At 37.5% G+C, this 22321-nt stretch overlaps 1 protein-coding gene across 2 annotated transcripts in view; it reads left to right on the forward strand.

Annotated features, from left to right (window-relative positions):
- The first annotated feature begins 7174 nt into the window (after window positions 1-7174).
- The window catches only part of LOC120523067 (interferon-induced GTP-binding protein Mx-like), a 42732-nt gene continuing 27585 nt past the window's right edge, over window positions 7175-22321 (forward strand). The window contains exons 1-7 of one of the 2 annotated variants that reach the window (XM_039744025.1): window positions 7175-7301; window positions 8980-9053; window positions 9629-9709; window positions 14737-14926; window positions 15906-16043; window positions 16937-17091; window positions 19680-19818. In XM_039744025.1, the coding sequence (XP_039599959.1) occupies window positions 9000-9053; window positions 9629-9709; window positions 14737-14926; window positions 15906-16043; window positions 16937-17091; window positions 19680-19818 (757 nt within the window). In that variant the 5' untranslated portion in view covers window positions 7175-7301; window positions 8980-8999. The remainder of the gene's footprint in view (window positions 7302-8979; window positions 9054-9628; window positions 9710-14736; window positions 14927-15905; window positions 16044-16936; window positions 17092-19679; window positions 19819-22321) is intronic. The other variant, XM_039744026.1, reaches the window with a different exon arrangement.

Below are 22321 nucleotides of genomic sequence, written 5' to 3' on the forward strand. Positions count from 1 at the left end.
ATGGCATCAATCTTTATCTTGGTCTTTCTCAATACTGAGCTACAGCAGTATTCCTCATGCTGGGTATGTGTGGTTCTCCCACACACCTGGAAGTTGAGAAGTTAGTCATCTTTAGCTGTTCAAAACTGTAAAGAGATAAGTCATGCCATAAAATGGGATTGAGACTAGAAGGACTGAAAGAATGTTGTGTGCACGAAGAGTAGATCATGTGGCACTGGTGTCCACCAGAAAGTCTAGCTTCTTGACAATAACAGTAAATAACATAATATGCTGTTTCACTTGAGGAACCCAGAGGAAAAGACATTAGTTCAGTGCATAAACCTGTAGTTCCAAAGAAGTTAGACAGACTGAAGGGTATAACATGTCCTCCCACTGGGGATTTTCCTCTCACACGGGACAATTTTTACTCCAAAGATCAGCTATTCTGTCTATTAGGTGGTAAGCCAGCACGTCCTCCTGAGTGGTTTCTATGTCCCTGTTCTTTTTATTTACCTCCCACTCCCCTGCCCTGGCCAGTAAATTACGCCTGTGAACATTAAGTCTGGTAATTTCAATATTCTTTTTAGATTAGTGTTCTCATTTTTTTCCAGATCCATAAAGAGCTGGGCTACTTTGATGGCCTTATCCTGTTTCTCTTCTTGAAATCCTGGAATTTCCTGAATCTGTCTCTTACCATTGGACAAAACTCAGATAACATACATACATACATACATACATACATACATACATACATACACACACTGCTCAAAAAATTTAAAGGAACATTAAAATCACACATCAGATCTTGATGAGCAAAATATTTAAGTAGAAAATCTATACTGAGAAATACTGTGTAATTCGTTGAGAACAAAATGATGTAACAATGGTCAATGGAACCCAAGATCACCAACCCATTGCACAGGCTAATCCAACTTGCAAGAAAATTCTCATGGTAACCTCATAATGTGACTCAGTAGTGTGTACGGCCCCCATGTGCTTGTATGCACTCCTGACAGCATCTGGGTATGCTCCTGCTGAGATATAGGATGGTGTCCTGGAGGATCTTCTCCCAGACATGGATCAGGGCAAAAAAAAAATTGTAAAAACTGGCGAGACCTAAAACATTTGACCAGTAGTGTATTTTTTAGAAACAATCTGATCATTTCAATAATTAGGCAGTTAATACAAATTTGTAAGTTCAATACTTATATACAGTTTAGTATTTGATGATTTTAAGATTGCAGTTCTATTTTACCTTAACTGTGGCATTCTCTGCATTGTCTGGGTGAGAAATGTAGAAGAACAAGGGAAATCGAAAATGAAAGAAGAGAGTGTTTTTGTCTGTAAGCTGGACCATTGGCTGCAGAAGTAAACTGCTGAGAGGACTTTCTGTTTGCATTTGTTTTCTGTTTCTCTAACTAGTATCAAATGTTTCCAAACATTTACAACCATATATAGCATAGCCTGAAGACAGAAATACATTAACACTACAAGAGCTCATTTAACACTATCAATTTTACTGTGTGCAGTTTGTGGGTTTGCAAATATAGTATGATTAGCCTTATAATTACGACACACATATTAAATCTCCCATCAACAAGCCACAAATCTATGTTTGCAGAAAAATATTTGCTTGCCTGAATATTTAAATATGCAGACTTTAAAGAGTGTTGATAGGAAGTGGCCTGCAGCCACACAAGCCGAAATAGAGCTTTGCACCAGCCAGGTGGTGCCCTACAGTATTCTCTGAAAACACGTGACTGCACTGTTACTAGCTAACTTTTTTTTTTTTTAAGAAACCAGCTAACTGCTCAATAAATAAATATAAACAGATGATAAAATTGTGAAACACCAGTGAGTTTCCACTTTTAAAAAGACTCTTGCTTAATACAATAGCAAATGCTAAGCTCGGGCTTTCTAGATATTTTCTTGCCAGGTTACTTGGTATAAATTAAAGATTTCAGTTTTGTCCACATATTAGGAACATGCAAAGACCCTTTCAAAAAATGAAATGGATCTTCGTCAAGCAATGGTTCAACAAGAAACCACACAATCCATTAGTGCCATTAAAAAAACAATATTTTTAGGAGTGCTGCGTAGTACAGACATTGCCCATTCCCTGAACAGTTGCCTGGATGGCATCTTCTATACAGTATTTTTTTAACTTTTTAAATGCCTTTTTAGATTTTGTAAGGTAGGGTTGCCAGACATCCCTTATATACGGGACTTGTCCCATATTTGATAATTTTGTCCCCTGTTCCGTACTGACCTTTCAGGGACACCCAAACGTCCCGTATTTAGTTCATTTTCAAATTTCGTAATAAAATATATATTTTTCTACCTTCTTACGGTATTTAGTTGTAACTTTATAAATAATTATACTTTCTTTTCTCAGATTCTCTTGATGAAAATAACCCAAATGTAATGAGGAAACAAGTGTTTGTTGCCTGTTTGCAACTTGTTCAGTTACTGTGGTTGGCTGAGGACATCAGCACTCTTACCGTTTTGCTCTCCAGCCACGCTGCTGTGCAGTTCTGGATCAGCATTACAACATACAGTGTCAACAAAGTCGGTTGTTACTACTTGCCACAGCCCACTTTTTTTCTAACTTAAAAATTAATCCATCCATCCATCCCAAGACGCCAAAATGTAAGTGTAAATTTTGTGATGAATATTCCAGCAAATGGACATTTATCAAACAAGGCAGAAGCTGTTTTGAAGCAAACTGTGGTGTAGGCCCTATGTAATTGCACTTTCAGTATATATTTTTCAAAAGATTTTACTGTTGTTTTCCTCATAACCCATACCATACCATACCATACCATATTTATTTGTTGAGCGCTTAAAAACACAGCATTACAACTGACTGAAGCGCTGTACAGTTACAACAAGCAGGACTAAAAGCAAAATATTAAAAACAAACATTAAGAGAGAATTAAAACAGAGATACTAAAACAGGTCAGGGGACCAAATAAAATAGAGAAAATAGCAAAAGGCAAGTGGAAAATGAAACAGGTTAAGAATTAAAAGCCAATGTGAAGAAGTGCGTTTTTAGGCGAGATTTGAATGTGGCGACTGAAGCGGCTTGCCTAACCACTAAGGGCAGGGAGTTCCAGAGCCTGGGTGCACAGACGGAGAAAGCCCTTTCACCACGAGCTTTAAAACGTGCCTTGGGAACGGTTAGGAGCAGCTGATCTGCGGATCTAAGAACACGAGGGGGATTGTGACAATGGAGCAAGACACTCAAATAGGCGGGGGCTAGACCGTTTAATGCCTTATAGGTGAGGAGGAGAATCTTAAAATCGATTCTGAATCTAACCGGCAGCCAGTGTAGGGTTTTAAAATCGGTGAAATGTGTTGGATTCTGCTACTTCCAGTTAGAAGCCTTACAGCCGCATTTTGAGCCAGTTGGAGTCTAGAAAGAGTGGCTTTACTGATACCAAAAAGGCAGGAATTAGAGTAGTCAAGCCGGGACGTAATGAATGCATGGATTACTGATTCCAGGAGGTGGTTAGACAGAATAGGCTTGAGTTTGGCGATTCACCTTAGATGGAAAAAGCAGGATTTTACTGTGCTGTTGACTTGAGCATCCATTTTCAGGAACGTATCCATTTTGATTCCAAGATTGGAGACAGACGAAGTTACTGGAATGGGAAGAGAAACGAGGCCAAGGGGTGGAGCCTGTTTGCAGTCGGGACTAAAAACAATGACCTCGGTTTTGAATCGTTCAGGTGAAGGAAGTTTACAGCCAGCCAGTCCTTAATGTCAGATAGGCAGTCGAGGAGAGGTTTGGTGGAGTCAGTTGGCTTGAGGGAGAAATAAATTTGGCAGTCGTCAGCATATAGGTGATATGAAATTGCATGTTTTCTAAAAATTGCACCTAAAGGCAGGATGTAGATTGAAAAAAGTAGTGGCCCTAAAATGGAACCCTGGGGGACCCCACATGGGAGTGGGACTGATTCAGATGAAAAATCGTCTAGCATGACTCTGAGAGTCCTGTTGCAGAAATATGACCTGAACCAGTCGAGGGCTAAGCCAGATACACCAGCCCAGGATTCAGTCGGAGATCATGATGTCGGTGGTCGATTGTGTCGAAAGCAGCAGATAAGTCGAGAAGAACCATAACCACGTGGAGTCCTGAGTCCAATGCCAAAAGGACGTCATTTAGGACACGTAAATGCGCGGTTTCTGTGCTGTGTTGGGGCCTAAAGCCTGACTGAAAAGATCCATTACCTGATGGTCCTGTAGGTGATGAGTTAATTGCTCATAAACTACTTTTTCTAGTATTTTTGACAAGAAAGGTAGTTTGGAGATTGGACGAAGATTGGAAAGAACGGCAGGGTCAAGATCAGGTTTTTTCACAATTGGATGTACAACTGCGTGTTTGAAAGCACGAGGAACTATAGCCGAGGATAGACTACTAGTTATGATCTTTAGGACATCATATCGAATCACAGGAAACACATCTTTCAGCAGTCTGGACGGCACCACATCGTCCGGAGAGCCGAAGGCTTCATTGAGGCGACGATTTTTTCCAGATGGGGGAGCGAAATGGGTTCAAAGCTGGTGAGGGAACCGTGCGCAGGAGCGGCTAAATCAACAGAGCCAGAAGAAGAAATGGAGATCTGGGATCTAATGTTCGTGACCTTATCCAGAAAAAACGTGAGGATCTGATTACAAAGAGCAGTGGAGGCAGAAGAAAACAGTTACGGCTGGAGAGAGGACAGCATTTAGTGTTTTGTATAAGGCACGTTGATTGCCAGAGTTTTTTGAGATGATGTCAGCGAAAAAACGGTTCCTTGCACCTCTGACTGCTCTCTGGTATTGGGACCACGCGTCTCTCATGCAGTCAAAGGTAACAGTGAGACCATCTTTCCTCCATTTACGTTCTAGCCGCCTACAGTTTTGCCTGATGGAGCGAGTTTGTTCGTTTAGCCATGGGTCATACTTGACTTTGGATTGTCTCCGTTTGAGTGGAGCTACGACATCCATCACAGAACAGCAGGATGTGTGGAAAGTTTGCAATAAAACATCAGCATCCGTGGATTCACATGATGTGGAGATTGGTGAAAAAGCAGCTGCAAAATCTTCAGCAGCAGAGGGGGGAATGACACGTGAGGGATGGGTGGTGGTGGATTTACCATGCTCAACAGAGACCAAATCCAGATTAAAATTAACCCATTAAAATCCTTGCTTTATCTTTTTAACTTATATCTCTACTGTTATATAATATATTGGTCTGAGTGTGTGGGAGTGTTGACATGTAAACTAAATGTCCTTGTGATGGCAAGAAAATCATTAGCAGCGTACGCTTGGGTAATATACAGACGTCGTAAAAATAACAACACTCTCTGAAGCTTCTTGACCAGGGCCAAAGTACACCGGTCACGCAGTCTCCTTTTATTACCAAAAAAAAATAAATCTTTTACATGCACATGTGCACCACCGTGCACCATAATCGCGCGAGCACTTAACAATAGGGAATACCACTTTCAATTGACAGCATTTTACATGTATATGTCAACAAGGGGGCATGTATAAATTTCTGTATTTAGTAATATCGATAGAGATTTTAAGAGTGTCCCGTATTTCTCATTTTCTAATTTGGCACCCCTAGGTGAGAGGCATTCCAAAATATAGGACTGACCGAGATTATTTAAGGATTTGTAAACGATAAGCACCTTAGTATTTTAAAGTCAACTCTAAATGGCATGGGTAACCAATGTAATGACATCAAAACTTTTTTGGGTAGTCCTGAAAGGAAGTAATCTACTCGACTAAAAACTAAGGCGTAAAATCATTTTTTAGCATCTTGCAAAGTTATAAAAGATGCGACTTTTGTATATTTCTGAATTGAAAAAATGCTGTCCTGGTAATCTGATTAATATGTGATTTAAAATTTTAAGTTTAACTGAATAACCACACACAAATACAGATAAGGCGCCGAATCCAAGTGTACTCCAAAATAGAATTGTTATGAGTCCTTGCTTTTCTCTGTATCACAGGTTCGTAAATTTTTGCGTTGTCTGCCCTGCTGTCTCAATGAGGGTCTCCCAGAGTCGTGATTCACAATTGTACTCAGTGTGAAAGGGTCACGTACGTTTTGCAGGATCTCTTGCCTGGATCGTCGTGGGCAATTTAAGCAAATATTTTTCTGCAATGACTCCAAGGGGGGCACAACCCTACTGGATTACTGTCGGCGTGCATTGTGCGTCTCTAGGACACAATAAAGGCAAAATTGAGTCGCGAGAAGAAAAAAAATACGTGCAACTGCTATATATATAATAAGGTTGCGATTTCCATTACATTTCGCCTCACTGTTCTGACAGGACAACCAACAGGATTGACGTACTTGCAGCAGTAACTATATTTAATATTCGTCTGCTACCTGGTAAATTCTTTGCAACAATGTTTTTCACATACTGTATTTTAATTTTTAAAGCTGAATTCATTTAAGCTTTGAATTTTAAGCTGAATTTAGTTAAACAGAAAGAATCAGCTCTATTCATCTGTTAAGTAAAATAAAGAACCCCTTAAGTAACTTCTCCCACCACCCCGATCACCAACCCTACACTGAAAAAAAAAATCAATTCACACTTAATATTTTCAATCTGAACCAAAATAATTCTTTTTAGCTTATTGATCCGACAATTTTTAAGTTGAGGCAAATCATTTAGAGTGATTGGGTGTAATTCACTTGTTTTTTTTTACTGAACTAAATCTATTTTTTAAGTTGTTCTTCTTTTTTGGCAGTTGGAAAGCCATCAAACTGGAAAGTTCGACCGAAAGAATATACAAACGGCCCTTTAAACATAGCACATGAACAACCTAAAATATATATATATATATATATATATATATATATATATATATATATATATATATATATATATAAGTTAAATGAAATAGGATTTTACGTTTATTCCCTCCACCATGACTTAATTTGGTACAAACATTTTTTTTTACTTTGATTGAGATCTGAAACCAAATATTTCAAGCTGCAACACTGAATGACCAATCTTAAGTTGCTTGAATGAGAAAATTTACATTGAATAAACAACATCAATGTTATACTTTTTTCAGTGTACACCGGTTTTTGGAAAGTACCGAATTATATTTTTGCTGGCAGGTCTCTTTATAACGAAAGCGAAAGTATCGTTCCCTGTCCCTTCAGACAGTATAAATTAAAGTGGTGAAGAGCTCTCTCTGTTCGTCACTCGTCGGCTGTTACCTGTTAAGTAAGTGCAGCGCTCTGGAAGAGAATAACACTCGGCTGAAGCTCAGGCGGCGCAATTCAAAGAAACAAAAAGCTGCAGAGACTGGTAAGAAGCGAAATATGAATATAGTTCCAGAAGCCAATGATTTTTCGAATGAAAGTTACACTGTGAGGAGCCAAATATGCCACAAGTCATATATTTTTGTGTGTAATTTATTGCTTTTCATTGTCACACTATTGATTTATGAGTATTTAATATCGGTTGGCTTGCGTACTTTGCGTGCGAACAATACTGGTATAATTCATGTATTGGTTCGTGTGTATATATTGTTAATTTGTGTATACATTATATATATTTGTTTATGTATACTACTGGTTTGCAAATGAACTGTATTGATTTGCACTTGTATATAGCTGGTTGGCGTACAAACGTTCATTACTGGTTTCTGAGTGAAGCGCTACTGGCTTGCGCTCGTATCGGTTTGTGTATTAAACATACTGGCTTACGTTTATAGGCTATATTGCTGGTCTGCTTTCATTGCAATGTGTTTTTTTCTTTTTTCTTTTGCGCAATATACCTGTTCTGGCTGGAATTGGCTCCAGCAGACCCCCGTGACCCTGTGTTAGGATATAGTGGGATGGACAATGACTGACTGACTGGCAATATATCCACATTTTACCTCAAAGCGCATATTTACCCGTATTTGACATTGATCCAGCAATTTTTTTATGTGCACTTTATCCATATTTTTAGTTCCAGTATTTTCCCCAATTTGCTTTTGATCTCCAAGACTTTAGTATACTATTCTTGTTTAGTTCTAATTACAGTTTTTCTCTATCGCTTTGATGCAATTCACACAACAAAAGCGCCATTCTCCTCACTTTTAATGCAGTCGTGGAATCGGAACCGCATTTATCAACACACATTAGCATTTCTCATTGGATTTGTACGAACTGCCATCGTGTCTATACATATTTCATTACGAAAGATGCTTTGTCGTTGTGTTTATGCATTTCTCATCTGACTTTGACAACTCATGAAAACACTTTGTATGTTCATCAGGCAGAATTACAGACCTCTTACTCACCTTGATACTATTGTGCATTGCATTAGTGATTTCAATTAAATCACTTTAAACGTTCTGCAGATATGTATGAAAGAGTAAGGCCAGTCACATACTGTCAGTGGTAGCAGTAAAGTTACTCTTCAATTGAAAACACATGAAGTCATAAGCTCAGAGCAGGTTCAGTTGAAACAAACAGAAGCATGTGCCCTCCATCGTGCTGCATATTGTGGCACTGCAGTAATTACACCCTGGCATATGTGGATGCTCAGGTTTCACCCAGTGCAAAGTGCTGAAAGCAGCTTTCATGCACTTACTGTAAGAGCACCAGGGCAGGAGGCTCGTCTCATGCAGCTATAAGAACCAGGCTTTATGAGAGGATGTGGTGTCCATATTCATGGAATGGCAAGAGGAAGAGGAGCACGCATGCAAAGGACAAATAAGGAGGAAACATCAAGTGATTTGGCCTAATAGAGAAGAGAGACTGGATGCCCCTTGAAGGATTTCATATTTTGCACTTTATAGTAATTTTTGATTTATACATGGTAGGGTATATGCATATATACATATGTATATATGTAGTGTGAATCTGCTGTATTATAATGGGTGCCATGTTCTAAGTTTGATTGCATATTTTTCCATGTGTATCAGTTAACATTTCTTAATTACAGCAATTGTACTGAGTACATTTACAATTAAATCACTCACCTTTCATTTCAGTATCTGAACATTCTCTCTACATGACATTTTTTGCAGCAGTTGAGGTTTTGACTGTTTTTGTGGCTTTTGCACAGGTGAGTTAGTGTTATGAGACATGCCTTAACTGTTTTGAGAACTGCATTAACAGTGGTGAGAATGATGTCTCTTAATTGCATAAACAATGAAGAAAAACTATAAACATCACCAAAGATGTGTCTTGCTTTTTCTGACAATAAATTTTGAAGCTCTGATCTAGAGTAAGCATGTTGACTGAATGTAAAAAATATAGTGTTTTAGCTAAAGATCTGAATCAGTTATGTAGCGATGGTGGTTAGCACAATCACAGCAGTTACATCTGTAGGGCAAGCCACTGACTGTACATAGTTTCCCGCGCCGCAGGGGCACAGGTCTATGGGCAGAGAGCAAACAGACATCTTAGGATAAAGTGGCAGCTGCACAGGACGTGTGAAAATGTGGATTCAGGCAAACAGATTTGGAGGGTGCCATACTGGTGCCACAGCAAAATGAAAATGCTTTAAAGCATGTAAATGTACTTTTAAGGTTCACATTAATGGTACGTTTATGTAGTAGGTGTTAGCAAATAACAAAATATTTCTTGTAAGAATGGAAGATTTGTCTGTTTTAAATTTTGTTTAATTTTACATTTCAGACATTTGATACAATGTTAAATTCAAAGATGAGCAAAGGTTTTGATCCGCTTGGAAAGACAAGTGAAGCTTCTGGCGACAAGGTGGGAATTCCAGTATCTTACAACTACTTATGCAATATTAAAATCTTATATTCTGATAATACTTGTGGTTTTAAAGCCAGATTGGTAGGAATGTTTAGTAATCATAAGATTATTTTAATGTATGGATCCCTATGTGCTAATTCATCATTTATGCTATAGTTGAATTAAAGTTAGCATAAATCTTTATATGATAAAACATTCAAGCACATTTTTATATCCCTGCTATTCAGGAAGCAGCTTTACTGAGTAAACCTAACCTGAAGCTAAAACATGTTTCAAACAGATCATAGCAGTCTTCTCTGAACTTGTGCATGAAAACCAGAATATCACTTACTGCCTGACATATGTTATTGTCTGTGTTACATATTGCTAACAAGGAATGTTTCTACTATATTTAAATGTTTGACCCTCGCGTGATCATCATTTACATTGAGCCACCATCATCTGCAAATGTTTTATCTTTACAATGGGCATATAGTTACTACAATTTTATTAGCTATATTTCCCTAGAGTTTTTTTTTTTGTTTGTTTTGTTTATGTATAGGTGACCTAAGCTTGTTCCATAAGCTTTTAAAGACATTGTCTGTGTTTTTTTCCCTTGTGAATGTTGTTTATCAGAAAAATTATATATTGAAAACTTTCTGAAATTAGCCAAAAGAAATAAAAATCTTCAGTTTTGGAATAATTAAGAAGATATTCCAGTATCCACTTAATAATAATAATAATTAGTAAAATATGTCCTCCTAGTCTATGAGCCCAAATGCTTTAAACATATTTACTGTATATTCAATTTACATACTTACAGAGGTACTGAGACAACTAGAGACAGGTCTTCACAGTAGCTTTTTAAGGCCAGCCATGCTAGTGGTGTTTATAATATCTTTGGCTAAGCTTTTAGATGATTCCATAAATAACATATGTCTCATAGGTGCTTTAATCTCCCAATTTTTTGCCTGAAGCAGCTTCTGAGACAAACCTTCAACCTCCATGAAGAAGAAAGACCACAACTGGTATTCCATTGCTTCTCAAACTACAGTCTTAGAAAACATCATATATATATATATATATATATATATATATATATATATATATATATATATATATACACATTATAAATATGTATATACATTATAAATATAAAATCCTAAGCCTAAAAGTGCAATGGAAGTTGAACAGTGATGTTTTTAATGTCACATTTTTTGTCACACTTTACATAGAGCTATTTTAAAATCTACATATATGTTTGGTATCATTCTTTTCAGAATTTATCGAATGTTAATGTGATGTTGTTAGATTTTCAGATTCTTATTCCGTTTTTAAATTATAAACTAAAAAATATCAAGAACTCACGTCTCGCAAGACGGGACTTTGTGCCAAAAGATTTAACTACACCCGGGGCCAGAAATAAAATACAAGAAGTAGGACTGCTGTACAGGCTTTTAAATGTTTGAAGCACCATGCGAGATGCAGATCACGCAGCATGGCAGCAGCAGCAAGCCAGCAGCTGATCAAGCAAAGAGGAGGTAAAAAAAAATTGTATTTGTTTCCCATTGTATCACCGTTTAATAGGGGGTTTCGGAGGAGCGACTGCTTCTCCTTGGGGTGCGTTCAGCCACCCTCTTCACAACATGAGCGGCAGAGATGCAAAGTGGCTGGCGAACGAAGCGAGCAGGGGGAAACCCCCTAGTATATACAGTATATACTGTATATATATTGTGACAGATTAAGCGTTTCTCGCACCCTTGTACCCTCAGACCATTATTATATAATAATAATGTGCGCAAAGCACGCTCCTCTCCACAATACTCAATAAATACACAATAATCAATAAACCAATCTTCCAAACTCCCAGACGCTTAGCCACCCTGCCTCCCAACTCAGCTCAGTGTCTGGGCTTTCCCAGAGTCCTTTAATACCCCATGACCCAGGGGTGTTCCTGCCCCACAGTCCACAATATACGACATATATATGGCAGGGCAACATTCTGTGTGTCACCCTAATCCACATCAAAAAGTTGTGAACTGACAAAATGATATTACAAATATTAGTGTCAACACTTTAGTTTAGGTACTGCAAAAATGCATCTAACATTCATTTCCTCTTATGTAACAAGACCCTAACAAAAAGCTTTTTTGGGTCTTCATAACATTTATGAAACATCATTAGATACAGTAGATTCATCATTAGATTCATCTCTGTGCAATGGGGCTTTACTGACATGCTGGTATAATTCCTTTTTAATATGAAGGATTCACAGGTATTATACTAAAAACATAATATCAAGAGAAATGCGTCTCAGTTAAGCCACCTTAGACCATTCCAAAGTTTTGGTGGTATTGTATCTCTAAATCATATGAGAGATTCTATGGTATTCACCAAATTCCATGCCAGGAGTGCATGTATTCTTAATCATTTAAGAGATGGTGGAAAGTAGAAAACATTTTTTAATTCCTCTTCAGCCTGGACGCACCCAGTAATGATCTATGGGCTGGCAAATACCCTGTTTTTTAGTCATCTCTTAACAACATTTTTTTGTGATAGTCTTTTGTCCAGATATGAATACACATATTGGTTACTTTAGTAAAGAGAAATTGAGGAATGTGGATTTCACTGAACATCAGTCTTATTCTTGGGTTACCCAATTTCACATTCTGAACTTTGTATGAACTAAACAAAGTACAGGCTATTTATATGAAAATTGATTTGCTTTGCAAAAAGTATTTATGAAAGAAATGGCTTTTCACTGACAGATAAACTGGTGCCATTCACACAAAAGATGATTGTTTAGTTTTAGTATTTAAATTTATTAATTCAAAACTCATCTTCCTGTTATTCAATTTTTCAATATATATCTCTAGTGAAAACGAAAAACAATGGACACAACAATAGGCAATAAATCATAACTGGGCAATACAAGAAAACCTACACAATATCTAAATTAATGTACAGAATTTTCCCTGCAGATCGGATCAGGTGCCTAGCGAAAAGCTGACCTTTTATGGCGGTTGTTGATTAAGTCAAGGTCACGACCTGGCCGACCCCACCCCTAGAGATGAGGGACATGACCTTGACAATGACTTTTCTTAGGGAAACAGTCTATATCATTACAGGAGGTAGAAAGGACTTGTACTTTCCATAATTGGACCATAAAGATGTATTGTGCTTGGGTCCTAAAATCCCAGTCTCTTGTTATCCTAGTATTTTAATGATACTTGACAATACATAAAAAATGACACTAGATTAATGCATGTTAATTATGTAACAGGGACAATTTTAGTAATTACGAGTTCTTCAGTATTACTACAATAAACGGCACCACCAAATAATCCGTAGATTTCATCACTGATCTACTGTGACGATGCAGGTTCGCAGCATGCTCGCATTGTCCATCCGGGAGCCCTTGAACCCTGCACCATCGGTAATGTTACCAATGAGCTCGGCAGTGAGGCACTACAATGGAGCAAGGGGATGGTGTAAAAGTGCAAAAGTGCTTTTATTAAAAACAACAACAAAACAATCAAAAACAAAGTTCCTAAATAAATAGTGAAGTGTTTCAAATCTTCAATAAATAAATAATCCATTAAAAACAGAGGTGAAAAGTGGAGGTTAAAATCCATTAGAAAAAATCTTTAAAACAACAAGGTTAAAATAACGGCTGGAAGCTGTCCTTTTAAAAATCTGGTACATCCTTCTTCTACTACTGGCGGCTCCCGTGCTTCTCCCAAACGGGCCCCGCAAAGGGGGAGTCAATCTAGCTGCAGCTGACCTGCTATGCCTGCTTCGGCTGATTGGTTCCCCTCACCAACCCCTGGCTCCAGTAGGCTCCTCCAAACAGCGACTTCTGGTCCCCAGCAACCAGGGCGTACATGTTGGGGATTACATGCTCCAAGTCTTGACTCCTGCTGCCTTTCGTGGCCTTACACGGCGAGTCATCCGCCTTCCGGTCACTTTCACTCTTCACAATAAACTCAGTGGGAGTGACCACTACGACTGCCTCCGGGTGTCGGCCAAACACCCAGGCTCCCTGCTCAGCTGCACGCAAGCCTGCCCTCACTCGTTCTCCTGCACCAGCTTTCTCCTCCTGCTTCCTGCCTTCTCCTGCAACCTCCCATTCTTTCCTGTTCTCTTCTTTTTTCCTTTTTCTCTTCCCCCTTCTTTCTTTTTTCTCTTAGCCGTCTCACACTTCTATTTATCAAGAGGATGTGGCAACTGTGGCAATTATTAGATCCTGGGAACAATTATGGATGCGGACCGTCTCTCACCTGTGCACTTAGGTGAAAAACGCCCACATCACGAACTCCTCAGGAACCGCTTCAGCCGCACACCACCACACCCCCTCGCTAAGCCGTGAAAGCGGTGATTATTTATTTTAAAACTGGCCTCTTGACGTCAGCTATGGACCCGCTATACCACACCTACCAACTACACAAAAACACAGTGATATTCTGGAAGTAATGAATATACCTTTTAAACAGGCATTTTCACGCCTGCTACTTATTGTCATCATCATTGTCCTAAGAAATACTAAGACTTTTTTGAAATGAAAAATATAACATTCCTTAATTCCCTAAACCAATTATTTTAGACTACAGTCCCCAATTCATCTGTTGGGTTTGGCTGTGTGCCTGTTTCAAAATAATTATAAAAATTAAATTTGACTACAGAACAACTACCATGTGAAGACAGCAAAGATACATGGAACAAATAAATCAAGAACTTCAAAAATATTTACTTTGTAATGTGAATACATCCCAGTTCTGCAGGAAGAAAATATTACCCATTGCAAAATATTTCAGGAATATCCACTAATCACTGGGACATCCTCTTTTGAAAGTTAGTTTGACAATACTTTGAAGTATTTTCATGAAGGCAGCCTGTTTTCACAATCAGAGTCATAAATAGGTTTCTGTTTGTTTTGTTTGAAAATGAATGGAAGTTATTATTGAAATTGTTCTTTCAATGCATCTGAATGTGTTAATCTGTACCATCTCTTATATATAATTCATCTGTAAATGCATTTTATACAGATGAATGGAGTCTTATACCACCAGTATGAACAAAAAGTGCGCCCCTATATTGATCTTATTGACTTTCTGCGGTCACTGGGCATTGACCAGGATCTGCCTCTACCATCTATTGCTGTGATAGGAGACCAAAGTTCTGGAAAAAGTTCAGTTCTTGAAGCCCTGTCTGGTGTGTCACTACCTCGAGGATCTGGTAAGAGAAACTTGTACAGGGACCACTCATATGAGAATTATAAACATTGTGTGACAGCTAATCATTCAGTTTTTAAGAAATTAAACAGAAATGTAAATTCAAATGAAAAGCATAATGGATAACAAGAGAATAAACTCACTGCATAGTGAAGGTCATGACCTATAAGTTAATGTTTAAGCAACTGGACTCTAAACTGCAAGGTTGGGGCTTCAGTGCCCAACTCTAACACACTATGTGATGCTCAGCAAGCACTTAACCACATGTGTCCTCCAGCTATGAAAATGCAAGGAAACTGTTCTACCATTCTGTAAAAAATACAAATCTAACATATTGTAGAGTATTAAATTCCAGAGACCAGAAACAAGCTTTCTAAATACACACTTCCTATCTACTGAATTAGGTCACATTTCTGAGCATTGTTTTAAGCATTATTGTTTAATTTCTCTATTAATTACAATCTTAAGAATGTCTAAATGCTTGAAGTATTTTAAACATCATTATAAAAACATTAGAACAACAGCAATTATTATCCATGTTATATGTGAGGGGGTACTGGAAATAGAATTTTAATTTTGATTATTTTATCACATATAATGCCCACTGAAAAACTAAGAATGTGAATTGTTATTTTTTTCAAACAATACAATAAACTTGTCAGATATTCTTTGCTTTCATTAAAATTACATTTCTTAAGAATAAGAATTGTTTTGAAATGAACAGTATCAGAAGCTGCCTCTTTTTTGTATTTGTATTTTTAACATTGATTATGAAGAACAAAGTAAATGGCATGCTCTTAATGCTCCTGTTAAAAGCACACTTAGCAATGTCTATTCATAATTTCTATAATTAAATAAATAAATAAATTGTGCTTTAGCATAATTTCCATATAATACTGAATTTGCAAAGACTGTCTGAACATTTTGTGTTCTGTTCTTTTGGACCTAGCCACAAAACATTTAAACAGTGATTTGAATTACAGGAATTATAACACGATGTCCACTTGAAATGAAAATGAAGAAGATAAGGGAAGGAAAGCCATGGAAAGGGACACTTAAGTATAGAGACATTGAGATGCACCTGCATGATCCTAAATTTGTTGAAGAAGAAATTTTAAAAGGTAAATAAATTAAATGTTTTGGGCTTCCTCAGTGTAAAAATTGTGGAATATGAAATTAGGGTGCATACTAAAGCTGAGCAACTTGTAATTCATAGAGACTGACCTAATTATTTAACACATTCAATCCCCATTAACGTATTTGTAATTAATATTAGCAGTAACTGTGACAAATTGTCTTACTGTACTGTTTTCAATGAGATTCCTCTAAGTAAATCGATCATTTATGACGTTTTGAAATGTCTTTTCAAATGTCCAGTAAAGTCATTGTTAAAATGATGGTGCTAAGTGGTGCCTCCTCACAGTTCCAAGAGACAGTGTCCACATTCCTCACATGCCTATATGTATTTTTGTCCTCCTAATTACCTCAGTTATCCTCCAACTTAATAAAAAGTTATATGTTGAATTAATTAGTAACTGTAAGCTGGCCCAGTAAGTATGAGTGTGCCCTGAAATGGACAGTCACTTTACCCACAGCTGGGCCTTATGCACAGTGAGGCTCAGGTAAGTCCCAGTTTCCCATTAATCTAAGACTGGACTAAGCAAATTCAGATAATGGGTGGATGGAGCACTCTGAAACTTGTAATTGCCATTTTTTTCTGGGCATTTTGTGAATTGCAGTCTTTACTGTCCCTTATATATGATCAGCCCAAATCTTGGCGTAATCACTATTTATGTAGAGTTTACTATTCACTTGGGTTTTTGCTGTTTGATTTCTTCCAACACCCCAAAGGTTTGATCTTAAATGACCACAGTGTATGCTTGTCTGGGAGGCAGTAAGTGTTCTCTATATATATACTGAGGTGTTTTTATTTTCAAAATGCTAGTTGACTAGTTTTGCCTAGTGTCAAAAATAAATTCATGTTTAATGTGAAATATATTGTTTTTTATTTCAGCTCAGAATATCATAGCTGGTACTGCATCAGGAATTAGTACAGAACTAATAAGTCTAAAAATTGAATCCAGTCAAGTACCAGATCTCACACTTATTGACCTTCCAGGAATTGCAAGAGTGGCAGTTGGTGACCAACCCAGTGACATTGGAGAACAGGTAACATTTAACTAAGGAATTTTACTAGTGTAATGTAGTCCTGGGTTCAAATCCTGAGCCCAGTTGCTTTCTATGTCGAAGTCTGCATATTCTACCCATGTCTGTATGTTTGTTTTTTCTTCTGTAGCTTCTATGATTCTCTTCCTACATCTCACAGACATATGTATTAGACTAATTGGTAATTTTAAATAAGTCCACAAGGTTATGTGCATGTACATGAACACTGTGAGTGATCAGTGCATCTGGTATGTATTCCCCTGGAGACCTCAGAATTTAATGAGATTAAGCAGGTCCATCTCAGTGACACATGGACATGCCCACAATCACACCAGGGTTAATTTTTCAATCACCAGTTAAATTAACCTGCACCTATTTGAGGATAAGCGAGGAAAACTAGCATATTCATGGATGCTCTCACCAAGAGAATTTGCATACTGCCCACAGACAAGGACTGAGCACAAGATTCGAACCCAGGATAATACAATTTGTGAAGCAGCCCTGTGCTGTCTTGCTGGTACCTTGTAGATCAAAATTAAACGTTTATTATTTCTCAACAAAATTTTGCTGTCTGTTTGGAAAAACTTAAACAAGACGTGCATAGATGGTCTACCCTCCATCCTACTTTAGCAGGGAGAATTAACAATATCAAGATGAATAACCTCCCTAAGCTTCTGTTTCTATTTCAAAACATTCCAATATACATTAACAAATCATTTTTTTAAGAAATTTGATTCAATTGTAACTTAATTTATTTGGAATCTGAAATATCCACGCATCCCAAGGGCGACCCTACAACAACCTAAATCATAAGGTGGCATGGCTCTACCTAATTTTCATTTTTATTACTGGACGTCAAATATACAAGCTAGAAAAACCTGGACATTGCCACAAAGAGATGAACACACTGTAGCTTGGTCTGCAATAGAAATGAATTCTGCAGTACTTTATATTCCTTGTTTTGTTTCCCAGTAAATACAAGTTATCGCCAATATACTAACAACCCAATTGTCTTTCATTCACTCAGAATATGGAACCAATGTAGGAAGCACTTCAAGTTTATGAATATTTTATCTGTGGCACCTCTACATCATAACCACCTTTTCCATCCTCTCAAACCTACATAGTTTTTAATATTTAGAAAATGTATGGGCTTAAGTCATTTAGAGATTTGTGTACAAATAATGTCTTTGCATCCTACAAACAATTATACTCCAAATTTAGTGCCAATGCAATTTTTCCACTATCTCCAAATTAGAAACTTTGCTAAACGAAAGCTGCCCAATTTTCCTCACCTCCCACCTATTTCTATTCCAGAAGAAATATTGATCAGTCTTGAGGACTCAAATTTCTATAATATTTTAAACCATTTTAAAGTCCCTTCCTTTTAAAATTCCCAGAATGCAGTGGGAAAAGGATCACTCACTCAAAATTTCAGAAAAAGAGTGGAAGGTAGCCAAGCACAGAATTCACTCTAGCTCCGTATGTGCAAAGCATACGATTATTCAGCTTGAAATATTTTATCAAGCACATCAATCTCATTTAAAATTGTCCAAAATGTTTCCAGGGCAAGATCCAACCTGCAAACCTTGCAATCGAGCTCTAGCCTCACTGGGCCATATGTTTTGGGCATGCACTAAATTAATATCATTCTAGACAAAATTTTTTAAGTGCCTATCAGATTGTGCTGATGGTGTTACAATCACTCCTAATCCATTAATAGCTGTGTTTGGTGTGCTTCCAGATGGGCTTAAAGTGGAGAAGGACAAACAAATTGTAGTTGAGTTTACTTTACTATTAGACTTATCTTGCTCAAATGGAAGCATCCTAGCCCATCTTTTTTAAGTCAGTGATGTCATATACTCTTTGAAATTGGAAAAAAATGAAATTCTCACTTAGAGGATCTGTTCAAAACCTTTTTCAAACCTGGCAGGATCTAATCAATAACATTTTAGAATAAGCATTTATATTGGGAGAAGGATTTCTTTCCCTCTTTACTCCTCTCAAAGTTTTACTCCGGCTGTTGGTCTTTCTCTCTTTCTCACAGGTGGGGGTTGAATTGAATTTAGTTTCTAAAATTTGACTTGATTGTATGGAATGGGTGGCATGGTGGTGCAGCGGTAGCGCTGCTGCCTCGCAGTTAGGAGACCTGGGTTCACTTCCCAGGTCCTCCCTGTGTGGAGTTTGCATGTTCTCCCTTTGTCTGCATGGGTTTCCTGCAGGTGCTCCAGTTTCCTCCCACAGTCCACAGACAGGTTAGGTGCATTGGTGATCCTAAATTGTCCCTAGTGTGTGTGTGTCCTACGGTGGGTTGTCGCCCTGCCTGGGATTTGTTCCTGCCTTGTGCCCTGTGTTGGCTGGGATGACCCTGTGTTAGGATATAGCGGGATAGATGGATGATTATATGGAATTTTACATGCTTTTAATCCTTTCAATAAAAGATGTTAAAAAAAAGTTTATTATTTCAGCTGGATTTACATGCTTAATAAATGTCCAAGCAGCTATGTAAGTTTCTTACTTTAGAAATAAAAATCTATTTATATATCAGAAAATACATTAATTAGCTATTTACTTTACATATTTTCTTTCAGATTAAGAGTTTAATCCAGACATTCATAGAGAAAGCAGAGACAATAATTCTGGTTGTTGTACCCAGTATTGTTGATATAGCAACTACAGAGGCTTTAAAAATGGCAAAGGAATTTGATCCTGATGGGCAAAGGACACTGGGTAAAACATTGTTTATAAACCATTATACTTTTACTTGGTTGAGATGTTTTTTATACTCTTTCCCTTCTGTTATGTTTTAGCTGCTTGCTATCAGTCTTATTATTTATTCTTTACTGTACTTTTTTAAATTTTTATATTTTATGACCTTAAGCAAGTGTGGAAGCTGGCCCGGACACAGACAGGCAGACATGTTGGTTTCACCACACACGTTTATTGTACATTATTTACAATTATTAAAGTGCACACAACCCAAAAATCCCCAAAGTCCTGGCCAACAACTATGCCTTTTCATACCGCCTCCTTCTCTCCTCTCCAGCTCAGTCCACTCCGCTCCCGACTCTCGCAATCGTATGAAGGGAGGTGGCCCCTTTTATAGCATCCAGATGTGCTCCAGGTGGGTTCCGGCCATCTTCCACGGACACGCCCCCATGTGGCGGAAGTGCCGGCTGCATCCCCGGAAGCACTCCAGGTGTCCCCTCTCTTTTTCCCCCCAGCACTTCTGGGTGTGGTGGAAGTGCTGAGGTCCAGGACTCCAAAGGCATGGGGGCGCCCCCTGGCTGTGACCACGGGCCCCTACAGGGTGGGGCTTCAAAGCTCTGTACCTGTGGCCCCCAAAGGAACCAGGGCGGTCACCCCCACATGGTCTGGGAAAGGCGTAAGCCCTCCTCCGGTCTTCCTAGGCATCCCGGCTGGGTCGCCACCCCAGCCATCTCCGACACAAGATTATGCACATTAAGGTGCTTTTATTATGAAAAGACTGAAAGAACAAAATCACATCAATAAGCAGCAAATTAATTTTATACTGCTTGTTTTGTAATAAATAAACTAGGCTTAGTACCATTCCTCCTAGAACTTAAATAAAATTCAGCTCAAACTATAGTATGCTATTACAGATGCTGTACCACTCCCAGATTTGTAATGTTTATGCAGTGTTTAAATGCAGATTGGAAAAGAAAGTTGCGAGTGTCTTATGGTAAACGATTTGTTGGTGCACGGAGGGAAGAAGGGGAATACTGCGCCATCTTTAACCAAGTTTCCACTTCCTGTCATAGACTGGAGGAGAAACTTAAGAGAAAAGAGGGAGATGTTACTTTCACCTTGCTTGTATCTCCATTCCTTTCAGTCTACAATCTTTAAAACAAGAACTCAACCAGAAATTGCATTCAGTGTAAAGACCAACACACTAAGCCCTACGGTACTGGCAGCATGTAACACTGGGAATCTTTCAGCATCACAGCTAAAGGAGGGCTTCCATGCTCCCAACCCGCTTTCACAATCAACAATTCCGTTTACATTTAAGTAATTATGGATTGAAAAGTCAAAAATTATTATCTGTTACTTTTCACAGTAAACATTAGAGGCATCTTTACATTCCTAATTCAATTGATTATAGCAAGAGCAGGCAAACACTGATTAAAAAAAACATGATTATTTTCTTTGTTTTTAGAAAATATGAAATAATTTAACATAGTTTAAATTATTCATTATAAATTACTAAGCCACTACATTATAATAATTTTATTTGGTTATATGTAATATGTGCAGATTACTGAACATTTCATCTTTATCTTTATTAGATAAACACTTTTTCCAAGGACTGTTCTCCCACAGAACCTAAGAGACCGATTTTATTTATGTCCTCTTACAGTCTTCTGCCCTTTTGCTTTCTTATTAAAATAACTCATTCACAATTACTTGGATACAATATTCAACAATTTGCTTTTTTTTCATTCACCATATAATAAAAAAGACTAGTGTTTTAATATTTTACTCTTTCTTGTTTCAATGTCATTTTTTGGGACAATGAATTTAAATTAAATGCACAGACATGTGTAGCACTTCATTATTTTCTGTTATTTACAAGTTACACAACAGATTATACAATTTATTATTAAGTACTATACTGAATAAAATGTTTTATGTAACACATATCATACTATCATATTTATATCATACACCATGACATTAACACTTACCATTAGGTTACTACAAATGCATAGACATAAATGTGAATATCTGGACAAGCCTTTTAGTAGACAAATAAAATAACTTATACATTAAATTATTAGTTTATTTTTTTCAGGCATTTTTCTTTGAATCCTGTAATTCTTAACACCTTTTAACAGGTAAAAACAACCTCTTGCAGACACTGCAGGTAAATTTTGGTGCAGAAGCCAAAGCCAACTCTCAGGTTACAGCCTGCAAGACTGATCAGGAAAAAATATTTAGACTTTCCTTACCACCATGATTATGATAAGAAAAATAACTGTTTTGGAAATAATAAATATTAATGTATACAAAACCATTGTCCTTAACACCAAAATCTAGTGTTCATTAAAAATGAAATGGTCAAATAAAAAATGTTATCCACTTAAAAATAATGCAAGCATCTGAAAAGTCCTGCCTAAACAAGTATTGTACGGCCTTGTAAGTCTTCAAGTCAATTTAAACAGCGTCATTATTAGGGCAACAGCCTATGTGAAAAGGAGGGAAATTCTGAAGC

Source organism: Polypterus senegalus, chromosome 2 (assembly GCF_016835505.1).
Source record: "Polypterus senegalus isolate Bchr_013 chromosome 2, ASM1683550v1, whole genome shotgun sequence".
NCBI lineage: Eukaryota > Metazoa > Chordata > Cladistia > Polypteriformes > Polypteridae > Polypterus > Polypterus senegalus.